We start from the raw sequence: 18,540 nt of genomic DNA on the forward strand, positions 1-18,540 counted from the left end.
TACTACCTCAGCTGTGTTGGGCAATGCAATGGGATATTTTTATGTACCGCCGGTGTGTTCCAGGGAGCCACCCATGCTGTCGGTCCACAGGGACTTCACAATAGGGAGTTGTACCTGCCTGTGTCTATGAATTAAAAACCGCGGTCTGACTGGGGCATGCAGACACCTTGACAGAATGAATAGTGTGTGGCACATAGGTTCCCCATTGCTATGCCCACGTGTGCAGCTCCTGATGGCGGTGGCACAGGATTATATTTCTCATTGCTTTTGTACAGCATTGTGGGCTATCGCCCCGCCCCTTTTAAAGAGGGTCGCTGCCTAGCCGTGCCAACCCTCTGCAGTGTGTGCCTGCGGTTCCTTGTCATGGCAGACGCACTTATAAATAGACATGAGGGTGGCGTGGCATGAGGGCAGCTGAAGGCTGGGCAGGGACAATTTGGTGTGCGCTGTGGACACTGGGTCGTGCGGGGGGGGGGGGGGTTGGGCAGCATGTAACCCAGGAGAAGTGGCAGCGGAGTGTCATGCAGGCAGTGATTGTGCTTTGTTTGAGGCAGTGTGGTGCTTAGCTAAGGTATCCATTGCTAATTAGGGCTTTTCTGAAGTAAAAGTTGTTGGGAGGGGGGGGGCCCACTCTTGCCGGTATTGTGGCTTAATAGTGGGACCTGTGAACTTGAGATGCAGCCCAACATGTAGCCCCTCACCTGCCCTATCCGTTGCTGTGTCGTTCCCATCACTTTCTTGAATTGCCCAGATTTTCACACATGAAAACCTTAGCGAGCATCGGCGAAATACAAAAATGCTCGGGTCGCCCATTGACTTCAATGGGGTTCGTTATTCGAAACGAACCCTCGAGCATCGCGATAATTTCGTCCCGAGTAACGAGCACCCGAGCATTTTGGTGCTCACTCATCTCTAGTACCAATCAATAGACATTTTACACTGACTAATCATCATGTGTATCACAACTGAGCTAGCAGTGGAAACCCAACGGTCTGTCCAAGGGTCATACGTCATCAATTGTTTTCTTTAAATACATTTTATTCACTGACTTTCTAAAGTTTTAGAATTGAACAAGTAGAATATATGTTCATGTATGGAATGGTTTGTTGCTCATTGAACGTCAATTTACTACTGATGCATGTGGAATGAAAGCTACATCTACATATATTCTTAGTGCTTTACATAATCAGGTGCACTGAGTACGCGTTTCAGCTCAACAGAACCTTGTTCACCTCACACCTAACGTCACTACCTGCTCATTTAAATATAAAATCAATTAAAACTAACTGATCATTAACCCTTTATTAACTGGTGACTAACTGCTGTATCGTTCCCTTTGAAACAGCCATGTTCTCTCATTACACAGTGAAATACAAATTTGCCATAAACCTTCATATATTATAATTACTCTTAGATGTTCAGATTTTATGCATAAAAAATATATGCGTTCCATATAAATACTATTCTTTAATGCCGGCTGCACACGGCCGTGATGGGCTCCGCCGCGGGACTCCGCGGCGAAGCCCGTCACGGCGCCCCCCCCAGGAGACTCCAAACTTACCTGCGGATCCAAGGTCCTCGCTCCTGCATGACGCTTCCCCGCCCACCTCCGCCGCATCATTTGACACGCCCACCACGTCACATGACGTGGCGGTGGTGGGCGGGGAAGCGGTTTCACGCTATCTTCCGCTGTGCTACAGCGGAAGATGGCATGAACGGATGGCTTCCATTGACTGTAATGGAAGCCGTCCGCGTTTACACCCGCAGCAAATAGAGCATGCTGTGGGTGAGGACGGGAGATTTCACAGTGCGGAATTCCGTGGTGGAATTCCTCACCATGAGCCCTGAGCTATTAGGTTCTATAGAACCTAATAGCAGGGGGCAACAAAGCGGATTTCCGCCGCAAATTACGTGGCGGAAATCCATCCGTGTGCAGGGGGCCTAAATATATGCGAACAGAATATAAGCAAACCATATAGTCTAAATAAATGAATATTGTTCAGTATATCTCATATGGAACCAGATATAATCTATTTTATAAATCATTAATAAATACATATTAAATAAATCAAGTTTGTATTAAATTTCTATAAACATCCTAAATTACTGACATGATCATTTATTATATTCATTATATTACACATTATTTACATAATTAATATAGGACCTTGTATAATTTTCTGCATATAGCTGGATCGCATATTTTCCATAATAAATATAGGACCTTGTATAATTTTCTGCATATGGCCGATTTGCATAAATTTAAGCAATGTTTCTGTATATGTTAATAATAGAATAAATATTTAATAAATATTAGGGATGAGCGAGTATACTCGCTAAGGCACTACTCGCTCGAGTAATGTGCCTTAGCCGAGTATCTCTCTGCTCGTCCCTAAAGATTCGGGGGCCGCCGCAGCAGACAGGTGAGTTGCGGCGGGGAGCAGGGGAGAGCGGGCGGGAGAGAGGGAGAGAGAGATCTCCTCTCCGTTCCTCACTGCTCTCCCCTGCAGCTCCCCCCCCCCCCCCCCCACCCACCGGCCCCCGAATCTTTCGGGACGAGCGGGGAGATACTCGACTAAGGGACATTACTCGAGCGAGTAGTGCCTTAGCGAGTATACTCGCTCATCCCTAGTAAATATATAATGTGTTTTGATGTTTAAAACCTTTGGAAATCTTGTATCCAGTGCCAAGATCCAGAAAGCTTCCCGTTTTAGAACCGTTGTGCGGTTCACATTCATTTTTATTTTATTTTTCACCCTTTCGATGCCAAAATAAATTAGGCTGTCAATTTTACCTCTGTGTTCCTCTAAAAAATGTTTCACTGCTCCTGAGTGACCAGCATTGCCATTGTTGATAGATCTCACATGTTCTGCTATGCGGGTTCTCAATTTTCTTATGGTACAACCCACATAGCATTTCTCACAAGCAGTGCATGAGATTATGTAAACAACTGATGATCAGGTGGTTTTAATTGATTTTATTTTTAAATGAGCAGGTAGTGTCGTTCGGTATGAGGTGAACAAGGCTCTGTTGAGCTGGAATGCGAACTCCATGCACCTGATTATGTAAAGCACTAAGAATAATAAAGAAGATTTTTTTTCACTGCATGTCCGTGTTCCCGATATCTGTTATTTGTTTAAACCCCCGGATCGAGTGGTCCCAGATGTAAATGTCTTATCAGGATCTACAAACAAATGGGTAACAATGGACTTAGAAGGTGAGATCATTCTTATATTAAGTCATCCAGATATTGCCCTGGGTCATATTTGAACCTATAATTCCAGGACGGCAATGCAGCAGTGCTAACTGAGCCACCATACTTTCTGGTATAGTAGGTGGTAACTTAATCCTTTTTAATGTTGTTTTTTTTCCCTCCCCACCACAGGTTTTGCTGAAGACATGTTTCCCCTCGATCAAGTCACAGTTCTTTTGTCCATTGTAATATGTATTTTCTTAGCACTCGTTTTATACAAACAGAAGGAAAATGTTCATCCGAATTATCCTCCTGGTCCAAAGCCCTTGCCAATAATCGGAAATATTCTCAACTTGAATGTGCAAAAGCCTCACTTATCATTTCTAGAGGTACGCTCCAGAGATCAATGACTTCTATATCTTCATGGTTTATTGATAGCTTCCCAGCCTAGGATATCTACAAAGATGTTCTTACTCCAGTAGTTGGTTGATTTAGCTCAAACTAGATTACTTGCTTGACTATCTAGCATGAATATAATACTAGGAAGGAACTTGTACCGGTCATCTTATATGTATCTTTAGGATTTCTCAAAAGACATCTTGAAGTTTAATCAGTTTTAATCCTTAAACAGTATCAGACTTACATCTCATCCACATCATGCCTGACAATCTAGCACCACCTTACTATTGTTCTACATGTACAACAAATTAATTCTAGAATGTGTCTACTTCTCTTCCTGCAGCTTTCCTTAGTGTGGTAGTTGATCCTGTCTAGCGACCACATTTCTGGCTACTACTATTGAAGTACTTTCGTACTCCCCAACATTTGAATCCGAAAACCCAAAACAGTTGTAAAACTCTGCCTTATTTTGCTTGGGAATGACCCAAATTTAACAAATGTTGCTTTTAATAAAAAAGAAGCTGATGTACTTGTAGTTGCCTGTACTGAAGTGGTGAGAGGAACTCCTGTCTGCTTTACAGTGGACTGCATATCCAAAGTACACAAGACTTGTTTTATAAATGACCTATTTGGTAGTAGGAAAAAAACAACCAAGAGGGGGATAAATGTGCAGAAAATAAGATAAATGTGCCTTCTGTGTACTGCGATGGAGGCTTGGGAAAGTCATTATATGTAATGAGAAGCTTTATACTCTTATTATGGTTTGCATTTTGCAGCTTGCTAAGAAGTATGGCCCAGTGTTCAGTATAAAGCTAGGCACCGAGAAGATGGTGGTGCTGTGCGGATATGACACGGTGAAAGAAGCTCTTGTCAATCGTGCAGAGGAGTTTTTAGACAGACCAATGACGCCAGCTTTTATGGATTTAACAGGAGGATATGGTAACATTTCTATGTGATGTCATGGAACATTTTATGCCTCTGGTTATTCAGGTAACAAATAGGTAGAGATGAGCTTTTCTTGGTTTCAATGGATTTTGCTTCTATTAAGGAACCATATTTTTGTCATTGAAAGTAGACTCACCATCATTCAATCTATCAATATAGTTGTGTCCGACTCTTATGCTAAATTAAAGGCAGTGTTGTCTGTGGCAGAACCCCTTTAACCCCTTGACTGGCACGCCAATAAATTTTCCGGGACGAGCTCCACTGCCCATAGCGATATGTATTACTATGGGAGCTGCAGAGCACAATGCCACAAGCTGTGGCATTGTGCTCTGCCTGCACAGTCCCACAGAGAACGAGTGCAGGACTTTGAAAAACAGAAGCAGGAAGATATTGCCAATCTGCCGGCAATTACCCGCTTCCGAATTCAAACTTCTGCACTAGTTTGTTTACAAGTTGCAATAGAGACTATCGGCTTGTCAGAAGCAAGCTGATGGTCTCTGTGGCAGGGAGAGCTGGTGCTTGGCTGTCAGAGGACAGCCAGGCACCAGCTCTTAGAGCAGAGATCAGAGAAAACCTCCAATCTTTGCTGTGTTAACCCTTTAAATGACAGTCTATCTGTCACCATCGAACCCCCGAATGTTATCAGGGGTCCTGATGGGTCTCTGTTGAAGTCCTCTAAAGGGACAAAAAAAAAGTTTAAAAAAAGTGAAAAAACAAAAACACTTGTCTCCCTTTACTTTGTAAACAATTAAAAAGAAAATTACACATGCGGTATCCCTGCATCATAATGACCCAGAGAAGGTTAGTACATTATTTAACCCACTAATGACACGGCCCCACCTTTTTCTTTAATCTTTCCCCCATTTCTTCTCCTCCCCCCCACCCCATTTAAAAAATCATAACTCCTTTATTTATCCATCAACGTCGCTGTTTGAGGGCTTGTTTTTTGCGGGACAAGTTGTATTTTTCAATGGTGTTATTTAAAGTACCATATAATGTACTGAAAAACTTTTACAAAATTCTAAATGGAGTAAAATAAGAAAAAAAAATGACATTCCACCATATTTCAGTGCGTCTTGTTTTTACGGCACACAAACTGCAACAAAAATGATATGATAGCTTTATTCTACGGGTCGGTGCAATTACTACGATGCCTTGTATTTTTTTTCAAAGACATTTAATTTTTTTAAATAATTTTCTGCTGCATCTTCTGCGCGCATTAACTTTTTAAATTTTCCGTCGACTTACTGTTAGTGTTACTGTTAGTGTTACTGTTGGCCCGCTGTTAGTGTAAGCTGGATGTCGTCTGGGTTAAAATCAATAGGATTAAAGCTGCCTGTTGCACTTCTGGATCTGACCCCTTATGACGCCTGCCTCCACCGCTCAAACATGAGGCTGTTTGAGCAGATGATTGGCGGGGATCCTGAGCAGTGGACCCTGCTGATCAACTATTGATGACCAATCTTGAGGGTAGGTCATCATTAATAAATGCCTGAAAAAACCTTTGCTGAATATCACCAGCTTCTATGTAGTTCATTGTGGGATTTTATAAAGTGAGTAGAGAATAAAAACACACAATTTCATTATTCGTCTATTTCTCAGGTATTGCATTCCTTAATGGAAATAACTGGAAAATCATGAGACACTTTACTGTTTCTACATTACGTGATTTTGGGATGGGGAAAAGAAGCCTAGAAGAGAAGATTAACGAGGAATCTAATTGTTTAGTGGAGAGGTTTAAATGCTACAAAGGTAGTAAATGAATCCCAATACTCTGAAGCTTATTGTATGTGTGTATGGTGCTGAGTAGTATATGCTAATCAGGACACATGAAGGCTGAACCACCTGCTAAGTAAGAGTGCTTCTACACTGGGTGATTTATCATTTGAGCAGATGATGACCGTTCACTCGTGTAGCCGGTTTGTACAGATAAATACTTCACGCGCAAATAATTCAGTTGTGTATTTACTGAACCAGTAAATGAAAATGACTGAATGATTGGCACTTAAATTAAATGATTAGTTGACATTTTGGCCAAATACGTGAGCCCACAACTCACATCACGGGTCCTCGATTACTGTGGGTCCCTACACTGAAATTAGTATCAAACAGACAAAAAAAACCACCGCAGCCATATCCTTACTGATACAAGAGGGCAGTTACATAAACCACTTATCCCTCAACATGCAGACAGCAAGACTGCTATATGTGAATGACTATGATGAAACAGCCAATCCCCCCCCCCCCCACACACCACCACCACCACCACCACCAACCTTCTATTGAGAGGGGTGGCTGTTTAGTGTTTAGTCCTATACAAAAGTGTAGATAGAGGGTTTTAGACCACATGGTACATGTAGTGCACCATGTAGGCTTACAGCCTACTAGTGACGCCATATCTGAATCTATCGTGTTGCCCTGCACCCTAGAGGTACTGCTCTAATAAGCCCCCTATGTAAAAAAATATACAGAAACTACTACAAACCTTCATGCTTCATTTTTAATGCAATGCCCATATTCTCTTGTTGTGGTTATGAACCTATTTCTGTTCTGTATGTATCTGTAGGCTGTGGAATAATTCAGGCTATTCGCTTCCTTAATATTCTATTACTTTTTGCTCACATTATTTAGGTGAACCCTTTGACAACACCATGGCAATCCATGCAGCCGTCGCTAATATCATTGTATCTATAACACTTGGCCGTCGCTTTGACTATGATGATCCAAAACTTCAGAGGACTATAGACATAATAAATAATAATGTCAGGATTGTTGGTAGCCCCATGGCCATGGTGAGTTCATTGTAAGCACATTGTTTTAATAAAGGGGGAGCTACTGGCATCATAGCAAAGTGAAATACTGTGTATTCCAAAAGTCATGATGGTTTTTAAATGTTTTTGTTGCAGAACTGCGCAACATGGCCTCAAGTTAAAATCTAACTCCCTATTTTTTTGAGAGTATTCCAGGTTTTTACAGCTGTGGGAGAGGGGAGCACTATAACTAATGGGATCACGGAGGAGGCACTATAGCTAGGAGCCACAGAAGGGGCACTACTTCAAGTGCCTCAGATATATGGCTCTAATCACTGTGTTAAAAAGAAAAGCATGTGATGACACATATAGCTATTTAGTCATTCAAATAGAGTAATACAGGAAGACATAATTTTTTTTATTCACTCTGGTATAAATATAGCTACACACATTTTGGTTTGTGGCTTTTTTAGTTTCTTCATGATCAGCTTAGTCTGAGTATAATTTTGTTTCTGGCAGTTATATCTCAGTAAACATTAGTGAGTAGGATTTTTAATGTCTTTAAAAACTGCCAGGGCTCATTTTGTAACTTAAGGATTTCTAAGGGATGTGTATAATATAGCAATTTTTTCCTTATTCCTTAAGTGCATCTAAAATTAAAAAAAAGGTTAAGAGTAGAGATGAGCAAGCACACTCGTCTGAGCTTGATGCTCGCTCGAGCATTAGAGTGCTCGAGAAGTTCGTTACTCGAGACGAGCACCACGTGGTTCTCGAGTCAATTCCATTTCCTTCCCTGCATGTTAAGCGCCATTTTCTAGCTAATAGACATGCAGGGAAGGCATTACAACTTCCTCTTGTGATGTTCCAGCCCTATCCCACCCCCCTGCAGTGAGTGGCTGGTGAGATCAAGTGACCGCCGAGTATTTAAAGCAGTCCCGCCCGCGGCTCGCCTCAGACACACGCTGGCAGAAATTAGGGAGAGTGCTGTTCCTGCTATAGGGAGAGTGTTAGGCTACTGTTAGTGTCTTTAAGAACCCCAAAGGTCCTTCTTAGGGCCACATCTGACCTTGTGCATTTTACAGCGTGGCTGCTGGGAGTTGTAGTGGCTCACTATTACCCAGCTATGCCTTTTTGCAGCCTTGCGGATAATTTTTTTCGGACTGCAGTGTGCGTTACATAACCGCTGTCAGCCTCCAACTGCAGGCCAATAATTGCCTAATTTTTTTCACCGCTCTGTGTGTGCCGTCAACTTCACGCACAGTGTGCGGCGACAGCCCCTGATGGAAAGACATATACACGCTATATAGGCTGTTTGCTTTTTAAAAAAAAAATTGAAAAAAAGCTCCTTCTTAGGGCTACCTGTGACCGTGTGCATTTTACTGCGTGGCTGCTGGGAGTTGTAGTGGCTCACTATTACCCAGCTAGGCCTTTTTGCAGCCTAGCGTATAATTTTTTTGGACTGCAGTGTGCGTTACATACCCGCTGTGAGCCTCCAACTGCACGCCAATAATTGCATAATTATTCAGAACGCTCTGTGTCTGCTCTATTCGTAATACACCATGATGAGGGGTAGGGGTAGCCCTAGAGGACCTGGATGCAGATGCGGGCGAGGACGCAGAGGTCCAAGTGAGGGTGTGGGCACAGGCCGAGTTCCTGGTCCAGGTGAATTGCAGCCGGCTGCTGTGGGATTAGGAAAGAGGCAAGTTTCAGGGGTCCCCAGCTTCATATCACAATGTTTGGGTCCACTTGGTAGACCTTTATTACAAACTGAGCAGTGTGAGCAGGTCCTGTCGTGTATGGCAGAAAATGCATCCAGCAATGTATCGACCACCCAGTCTTCTACGCTGCCCACTGCTGCAACTCTGATTCCTCTCGCTGCTGCTCCTCCTTCCTCCCAGCTTCCTCACTCCATGAAAATGATATATTCTGATGAGCAGGCAGACTCCCAGGAACTGTTCTCGGGTCCCTGCCTTGAATGATAAAAAATGCTTCCACTCCCACCTGAGGAGTTTGTCGTGACCGATGCCCAACCTTTGGAAAGTTCCCGGGGTCTGGGTGATGAGGCTGGGGACTTCTGGCAACTGTCTCAAGAGCTTTCAGTGGGTGAGGAGGTCGATGATGATGAGACACAGTTGTCTATCAGTGAGGTAGTAGTAAGGGGAGTAAGTCTGAGGGAGGAGCGCACAGAAGATTTGGAGGAAGAGCCGCTGGACGATAAGGTGACTGACCCCACCTGGTTTGCTAAGCCTACTGAGGACAGGTCTTCAGAGGGGGTGGCAAGTGAAGCGGCAGGACAGGTTGGAAGGGGCAGTGTGGTGGCCAGGGGTAAAGGCAGGGCCAGAGCAAAGACTCCCCCAACTGTTTCCCAAACCACCCCCTTGCGCCAAGTCACCGTGCAGAGGCCTAGGTCTTCAAAGGCGTGGATTTTTTTTCAGTGAGAATGCGGATGACCGACGAACACTGGTGTGCAACCTGTGTCACGCCAAGATCAGCTGGGGAGCCACCAGTATCAGCCTCACCACCACCAGCATGCGCAGGCATATGATGGCCAAGCACCCCACAAGGTGGGACGAAGGCCGTTCACCGCCTCCGGGTCGCACCACTGCCTCTCCCCCTGTGCCCCAACCTGCCACTCAGATCCATACTCCCTCTCAGGACACAGGCACGAGTGCCTCCCGGCCTGCACCCACACCCTCACCTCCGCTGTCCCCGGCCCCATCCAGCAATGTCTCACAGTGCAGCGTCCAGCTGTCGCTAGCGCAAGCGTTGGAGCGCAAGCGCAAATACGCCACCAACCACCCACTCGCTCAAGCATTAAACATGCACATTGCCAAATTGATCAGCCTGGGGATGCTGCCATACAGGCTTGTGGATATAATAAGAAAGACGTCAGGCAGCAGGTTTGGTGCGGTTGTATTTTATGCATTCATGAGAATACACAGATAGTAATGCCTCCTCAACACACAAGATGGCGACGTTTCGACTCTAAAGCATGAGTCTTTGTCAAGCTAGTTACACGTTAACACAACCTATGCTCTTATACGCCCCTTCACCAATCACATAATAATCATTAAAAAGATAAAGTGGAACAGGTGTGTTTCTTACCTCAGAGCTGGATTCCCACAGGCTTGTGGAAACGGAGGCTTTCAAAAACATGATGGCGGCGGCGGTCCCGCGCTACTCGGTCCCCAGTCGCCACTATTTTTCCCGGTGTGCCGTCCCAGCCCTACACCAGCACGTCTCCCGCAACATAAATCGTGCCCTCACCAAAGCGGTTAATGGGAAGGTCGACTTAACCACAGAGACGTGGACAAGTACTGGCGGGCAGGGCCACTATATCTCCCTGACGGCACATTGGGTGAACTTGGTGAAGGCTGGGACCGAGTCAGAGGCTGGGACCGCACGCGTCCTACCCACACCCAGAATTGCGGGTCCTTCCTTGGTTCTGGTATCTGTGGTGGTCTATGCCACCTCCTCTAAACCCTCCCCCTCCTCCTCCTCCTACGCAACCTCTACTTCTCAATTAAGAACTGTGAGGAGCACGTCGCCAGCAGTCAGAGTGGCACGGCAGCACAGCGGTGGGCAAGTGTCAGCAGGCCGTGCTGAAGCTACTCAGACTAGGTGACAAGAGCACACGGCCCCTGAGCTGTTGCAGGGTCTGACTGAGCAGACCAACCTCTGGCTTTCGCCGCTGAGCCTCCAACTGGGCATGGTCCTGTGTGACAACGGCCGTAACCTGGTGGCGGCTTTGCAGCTCGGCAGCCTCACACACGTGCCATCCCTGGCCCACGTCTTCAATCTGGTGGTTCAGCGGTTTCTGAAAAACTTCCTGCACTTGTCAGACCTGCTCGGCAAGGTGCACCGCGTCTGCGCACATTTCCGCAAGACCACCACGGACGCTGCCACCCTGCGGACCCTGCAACATCGGTTTAATCTGCCAGAGCACCGGCTGCTGTGCGACGTTCCCACACTGTGGAATTCTACGCTCCACATGTTGGCCAGGCTCTATGAGCAGCGTAGAGCGATAGTGGAATACCAACTCCAACATGGGCGGCGTAGTGGGAGTCAGCCTCCCCAATTCTTTACCGAGGAGTGGGCCTGGATGGCAGACATCTGCCAGGTCTCTGGAAACTTTGAGGAGCCTACCCAGATGGTGAGCGGCGATGCTGCAATCATTAGCGTCACCATTCCTCTGCTATGCCTGCTAAGAAGTTCGCTGCAAAGCATAAAGTCTGACGCTTTGCGGTCGGAACAGGAGATGGGGGGAGAGAGTATGTTGCTTGATAGTCAGAGCACCCTCATGTCTATATCTCAGCGCATTTTGGAGAAGGAGAAGGAGGAAGAGGAGGGGGAGGAGCAGGAGGAGGAGGGGGAAGAGACAGCTGGGCCCACTGCAGAGGGTACCCATGCTGCTTGCCTCCCATCTGTTCAGTGTGTATGGCCTGTGGACGACGAGGACGAGGAGGAGGAGGAGGATCCTGAAATTGATATTCCTAGCGAGGACAGTGATGTGTTGCGTACTGGTACCCTGGCACACATGGCTGACTTCATGTTAGCCTGCTTTTCTCGTGACCCTCGCGTTAGACGCATTCTGGACACTACAGATTACTGGGTGTATACCCTTCTCGACCCCTGGTATAAGGAGAACCTTTCCACTCTCATTCCCAAAGAGGAAATGGGTTCAAGAGTGATGCAATACCACAGGGCCCTGGTGGACAAACTGATGGTAGACTTCCCATCTGACAGCTCTAGCGGCAGAAGGCGCAGTTCCAAGGGCCAAGTAACAGGAGAGGCGCGGAGATAAGGCAGCATGTTCATTGCAGGCAGGGGAACACTCCAAGGCCTTTGCCAGCTTTATGGCTCCACAGCAAGACTGTGTCAGCACTTCCCAGTCAAGGCGGAGTCAGAGGGAGCACTGTAAAAAGATGGCGAGGGAGTATGTAGCAGATCGTACGACCGTCCTCCGTGATGCCTCAGCTCCATACAACTATTGGGTGTCAAAGCTGGACACGTGGCACGAACTTGCGCTGTATGCCCTGGAGGTGCTTGCTTGCCCTGCCGCTAGTGTCTTGTCCGAAAGGGTGTTTAGTGCAGCTGGGGGGAATCATCACGGACAAGCGTACCCATCTGTCAACTGACAGTGCCGACATGCTTACACTCATAAAAATGAACAAAGCCTGGATTTCCCCAGACTTCTCTTCTCCACCGGCGGAGAGCAGCGGAACCTAAAGATTCTTTTCACTGCAACCGCAGATAAAAGCACTCTTCTCTATCACCGGAAAAACCGGGGCATTTTACCTTGTCAATCTGTATCCGAGATTAGTCCTCCTCCTGCTACTCCTCCTCCAGAAGCAACATGTCATCACGCTGAACGGTCAATTTTTCTACGGCCAAAAAGGCTCATCTACATCTACCAATGTTTTAGAATTTTTCAAAGTTTAAAAAGTATTGAGACTGTAACATGAACCAATTTTTTTCAACAGGGCTGCCTCCAGGCTCTGTTACAAATTAAGCACCAGCGAGCTGCATCTTTAAAAAAGGTTTCTGGGTTTCACCTGCCCTCTCGGTTGATACATTTTTCAGAGGTACACTTGTACTCTTGGTACACTAATTTTTGGGGTCCACGCCTACACTCTTATCCACCTAATTTTTCCGGCCTTCGCCTACGCTCATGGTATCCCAATGTTTCAGAGGTTAGCCTATACTATTACTACAGAAATTTTACTGGGGTATGCCTGCCTGCCTATACTTCTGCTACAAGAAAGTTACAGGGGTCTGCCTATACTGCTGCCACTTACATGTTACAGGGGTCTGCCTATACTGCTGCCACTTGAATGTTACAGGGGTCTGCCTATACTTCTGCCACGTAAATCGTACAGGGGTCTTCCTATACTGCTGCCACAAGGATGTTACTGGGGTCTGCTTATACTGCTGCCCCATTAATTTTACAGGGCTTTGCCTATACTAATGCCACAAAGATGTTACTGGGGTCTGCCAATACTGCTGCCCCGTAAATGTTACAGGGGTCTGCCTATACTTCTGCTACAGAAATGTTACTGGGATCTGTCTATAGTGTTACTTGAGAAATCTTACAGTGGTCTGCATATACTTCTGCTACAGAAATGTTACTGGGGTCTGCCTATACTGCTGCCACGTAAATTTTACAGGGGTCTGCCTATACTTCTACTACAGAAATGGTGCTTGGGTCTGCCTATACTGCTGCTACAGAACTGATACTGGAGTCTGCCTATACTGCTGCTACATAAATGTTACTGGGTCTGCCTATACTACTGCCACATAAATGTTACAGGGGTCTGCCTATACTGCTGCTACATAAATGTTATTGGGGTCTGCCTATACTTCTGCTACAAGAATGTTACTGGGGTCTGCCTATACTTCTGCTACAAAAAATGGTACTGGGGTCTGCCTATGCTTCTGCTACAGAAATGTTACTGGGCGTATGCTTATACTGCTGCTACAGAAATGTTACTGGGCTCTGCTTATACTGTTACTACAGAAATGTTACTGGGGTCTGTCTATACTGTTACAACTGAAATGTTACAAATACTGGGCTCTGCCTGTACTGCTGCTACTGAAATATTAAAGGGGTTTGCATATACTGCTGCTACTGATAGGTTACAGGGGTCTGCCAATACTGCTGCTACATAAATGTTACTAGGGGGTCTGCGTATACTTCTGCTACTAAAATGTTACTGGGGTTCTGCCTATACTTCTGCTAATGAAATGTTACTGGGGTCTGTCTATACTGTTACTACAGAAATGTTACTGGGGTCTCCCTAGACTTCTGCAACATATCTGTTACTGGGGTCAGCTTATACCTTTGCTTTAGGAATATTACAGGGGTCTGTGTATACTATGGGTGCATTAAGTCTTCCCATCGCGATGTTCTACCTATCTGGCCCCCCAAAAAACCCCGACTGACTAGGGCATGGCTTGTGGGCCGAGGCCAACATGCATTTTCTCTCACGTTACCACAGCTATCCGGGACACTGCAATGGGATTTCTTTATGTACCGTCTGTGGGTTCCTGCTAGCCACCCATGCTGCGGGTGCACACAGACTTCCCATAGAGGTGTTTTACCTGTCTGTCCCCAAAACACTGACAGACTTGGGTAGGGTGCAGAGTGCAGATGGTTTACCCCTTGCGTTGTCGATGAGGTATCCGACACCCGAACAGAATGAGTAGTGTGTGGACACATGGAGTCCCCATTGCTATGTTACTCGCAGCACCTTGGGCCACACAAGGTATTTGCTGGGACAGAGGCTGACCCAGGGCCCGCTCACATACTTCCCACACCGAGTATTGCTGCATTGTAGAGATGTGTAGAAGTGCTGGGCTGGCAGCGGACTCCCCTTTATGCCCACGTTTGCAGCTCCTAACGGAGGTGGCACAGGATTGGAATGAAGATGGAACGTCAATCTTTTCAATTCTCAACAGCATTGTGGGCTATCGCCCCCCCTCTTTCGAAGAGGGTCACTGCCTGGCCTTGCCAACCCTCTGCAGTGTGTGCCTCTGGTTCCTCCTCATAACAGACGAATGTGGAAATAGACATGAGGGTGGTGTAGCTATGAAGCGAGCGTGTGGCATGAGGGCAGCTGAAGGCTGCGCAGGTAAACTATTGTGTGCGCTGTGGACGCAGGGTCGTGCGGGGGGTTGGGGAGCATGTATCCCAGGAGAAGAGGCAGTGGTGTGACCCACAGTGATTGTGCTTGGTTGCAGGTAGTGTGGTGCTTAGCTAAGGTGTGCCTTGCTAATGAGGGTTTGTCCGAAGTAAAAATTGTTAGGGGGGGCCACTCTTGCCACTATTGTGGCTTTATAGTGAGACCTGGGAACCTGAGATGCAGCCCTGCATTTTGCCCCTCGCCTGCCCTATCCGTTTCAGTGTCGTTTCCATCACTTTCGTAGGTTTTCCAGATTTTCACAAATGAAAACCTAAGCGAGCATGGGTCATATACAAAAATGCTCGAGTCGGCCATTGACTTCAATGGGGTTCGTTACTCGAAACGAACTCTCGAGCATCGCGGAAAGCTCGACTCGTGCAACGAGCACCCGAGCATTTTGGTGCTCGCTCATCTTTAGTTAAGAGCTCAAATTACCGTATAAGCCGAGGTTTTCAGGACAAAAAAAGTGCTGAAAAAGCCCCCTTCGGCTTATACTTGAGTGAGGTGCAAAAAAAAAAAAAAACAAGAACCACAATAATCACTCCTCTGCCGGCATCTCTGTCCCCAGCGGTGTGGCAAAGTGCTTCAGATTTCTCCCTGGCTCTGTTTTGAATTCCCCCACCACCAGCGCTGTGTAATAAAGTGTTATTGTCTTTGATTTATCACAAAGGTTCTACTACGTGTTATTTCCACCATGCAATTCACATATGCCAGTAAACTGGAGTTCACATCATGTCTTCGCCAAGCATTAAATGTTTTACATGTTTTACTGCAATAAATGTTTTATAAATGTTTCATACATGTTTTAATGCAATAAAAAATTATTTTGACTAAATTTCACCCTTTTTTATATTCTAGAAGTTAAACTTATACAATTTTTGGTCTGACATGCTTAATGTTTAACGATAAAACGTTATGCACAAGAGATTGAGTGAAAAACATTTGTTGGATTTATGTAAAAACTAGCTGATATACGCGGCTTCGCCCGAGTTAATTTGGCACTGGTGTTTATCTGGTGTTCACACGGAAAATCTTATGAAGTCGTAGTTACTTTAGAGATACTGAGGAAAAAAAATCTGTTCACCATTTTGCATAGTTCTCTGCGTTACCCAGGAAATACCACGGGGAGACAACCATGCAACATTTCCTTTATATAAAATGACATCAGGAAGTGAGAGAATTGGATTTCATACGTAAACTTTGGACGCTAATTCTTTTGCGCCTAGAATTGAATAATCGAGTTGGGACCTATTAACTTTTCCTATTTATGACATAATCAATGTTCGTGCCAAATTTCACGTTTCTATGACACCGGAAAGTGAGAAAAATGCATTCCGCACGTAAAATTTGGACGCTAATTTTTTTGCGGATAGAATTGAATAATCGAGTTGGGACCCATTAGCTTTTCCTATTTATGACATAATCAATGCTCGTGCCAAATTTTGCGTTTCTATGACACCGGAAAGTGAGAAAATTACATTCCATGCGTAAAATTTGGACGCTAATTCTTTTGCGCATAGAATTGAAAAATCGAGTTGGGACCTATTAGGTTTTCCTATTTATGATATAATCAATGCTCGTGCCAAATTTCACGTTTCTATGACACCGGAAAGTGAGAAAATTACATTCCGTACGTAAAATTTGGACGCTAATTCTTTTGCGCATAAAATGGAATAATCGAGTTGGGACCCATTAGCTTTTCCTATTTATGACATAATCAATGCCCGTGCCAAATTTGCACGTTTCTATGACATTGGGAAGTGAGAGATTTAGATTCCGTACGCAAAATTTTGATGCCAATTCTTTTGCGCTAGAATTAAATAGTCGAGTTGGGACCCATTAGCTTTTCCTATTTTGGAGATAATCTATGCTTGTGCAAATTTCATGTTTCTTCGACATTGGGAAGTTGGAGAACTTTTGGCGAGTCTGTCAGTGAGTGAGTCAGTCAGTGAATGAGTCAGTGAGGGCTTTCGTCTTTATATATATAGATGGACACACACGTGTGAACACATGGTTTCATGTGCAAAAAAACTTCTCCATGTATACTTTAATTGTATATACTTACTTACAGTTTTTTCAAGCATGTTTAACCATTATGGTAAATGAACATTAAATAGATGATGTGATGTAAACAGACCCTTACATACATGTCTTTGTTTATACTTCCCTCCACAGTTGTACAACGCATTTCCATCTGTGATGCGCTGGATTCCAGGAAGTCACCAAAGTATCCGAAAAAACACCAATGAACTACATTCATTTATTCGAGAGATCTTCATGAAGCAGAGGGATCAACTGGATATCAATGACCAGAGGAGTCTTATAGATTGTTTCCTGGTCAAACAGAAGCAGGTGAGGTTATAAAACTGGGTGATAGTGGTAGGTAAGGAGGGTTCCCTTCTGGAATAATGCAGACTTCTTTGTTATACTTTAGCTGCTTATTTTATTGAGCAGCCTGCGACCAACTCTGAGCGGTCCTTACACTTCATGGTGCAGGTATCACTGCATATACAGAAGGGTCAGGTTTCTCTTTCTAGAGTACAAAGTAGTCCTAAGGAGACCTATAGACCATGCAATGCTCTTCTGGAAAAAGCTTTTTTATAAGTCAATATTTGACTTTCTAGCAGGATTTGCAACAGTACTAAGGATATAAGCAAAACTACAGTCTCATCCATAAGGTGCTTGCTCCTCGTCGGTATACTTTAGGTTTTCTGTTGGGCTGGGTAAGAGGACTTTGATGTGGGTTGGGAGGTGGGAGTGAAGATAATTACAATTCCTGAGGAGCACTGCGTAGATTATGTTTCTTTATACTTACCTGGCACTTTCCACAAGGAGAAACGGTACCCCCCCCCCCCCCTTCCCCAACCAACATCACCACCCTCTTACACATCTAACCAAAATCTTACTATGTACTGATCAGGTGCAAAATCCCTAAACAACTCTCTGTATATAGTTATTTTTTTTCTGGTTACTTAAACTCTAGTTTGCCTTATATATTTTTTTAAATCAATGTTTATTGAAATTTTCACAGGATATGATAGGAAAAGAATTATACAAAGTACTGTACATGTAGAGAGCTGTAGATAAGAATAAACATATGAATTAGCAATCTGCTATATCCAGGTATTTCAGCGGAGCATGTACAGTATCTCTGGGTTAAGGAAGGGAGACGGGGGAGAAACGGTCCCCCTAGACGAAACAATAAGGTCCTAACCAAGGCTACTGTTGTGAACAATTGTTGTAAGGACCTGTACGAACAAGACATACTGTGGAAAGGGGGAGGGGGGAGGGTTACGAAAGGATGGGTGGGGGGGAGAGAAAGGGAGGGTAGGTGAGAGTGAGCGCTAGAAGAGGGAAAGGCCTTCGCTGTCATTGGGGCTCTTCTCAACTACAACCCCAACAACGTCCCCAATGACAGCTTCAGTTTATGACAAAAGGGGAGGAGGGGGGGTTAAGTGTGAGGCCCCCGCTCGAGCTAGTAGGGCTGGGGTAGGGCCGGAGCTGTGAGCAATAGTGAAACTGACTCTGTCCTGTGGGGAGAGAGAGACGGGGATGTATAGGCCATCGAAAG

At 45.2% G+C, this 18,540-nt stretch overlaps 1 protein-coding gene across 4 annotated transcripts in view; it reads left to right on the top strand.

The window, feature by feature from the left end:
• Nucleotides 1–18,540, top strand: part of LOC136620743 (cytochrome P450 2C5-like) — a 74,033-nt gene that overhangs the window by 29,052 nt on the left and 26,441 nt on the right. For 3 of the 4 annotated variants that reach the window (XM_066595711.1, XM_066595720.1, XM_066595701.1), the window contains exons 2-6: nucleotides 3,386–3,582; nucleotides 4,369–4,531; nucleotides 6,140–6,289; nucleotides 7,169–7,329; nucleotides 17,145–17,321. In XM_066595711.1, the coding sequence (XP_066451808.1) occupies nucleotides 3,400–3,582; nucleotides 4,369–4,531; nucleotides 6,140–6,289; nucleotides 7,169–7,329; nucleotides 17,145–17,321 (834 nt within the window). In that variant the 5' untranslated portion in view covers nucleotides 3,386–3,399. The remainder of the gene's footprint in view (nucleotides 1–3,385; nucleotides 3,583–4,368; nucleotides 4,532–6,139; nucleotides 6,290–7,168; nucleotides 7,330–17,144; nucleotides 17,322–18,540) is intronic. The other variant, XM_066595728.1, reaches the window with a different exon arrangement.

This window comes from Eleutherodactylus coqui, chromosome 1, assembly GCF_035609145.1.
Source record: "Eleutherodactylus coqui strain aEleCoq1 chromosome 1, aEleCoq1.hap1, whole genome shotgun sequence".
Lineage (NCBI taxonomy): Eukaryota > Metazoa > Chordata > Amphibia > Anura > Eleutherodactylidae > Eleutherodactylus > Eleutherodactylus coqui.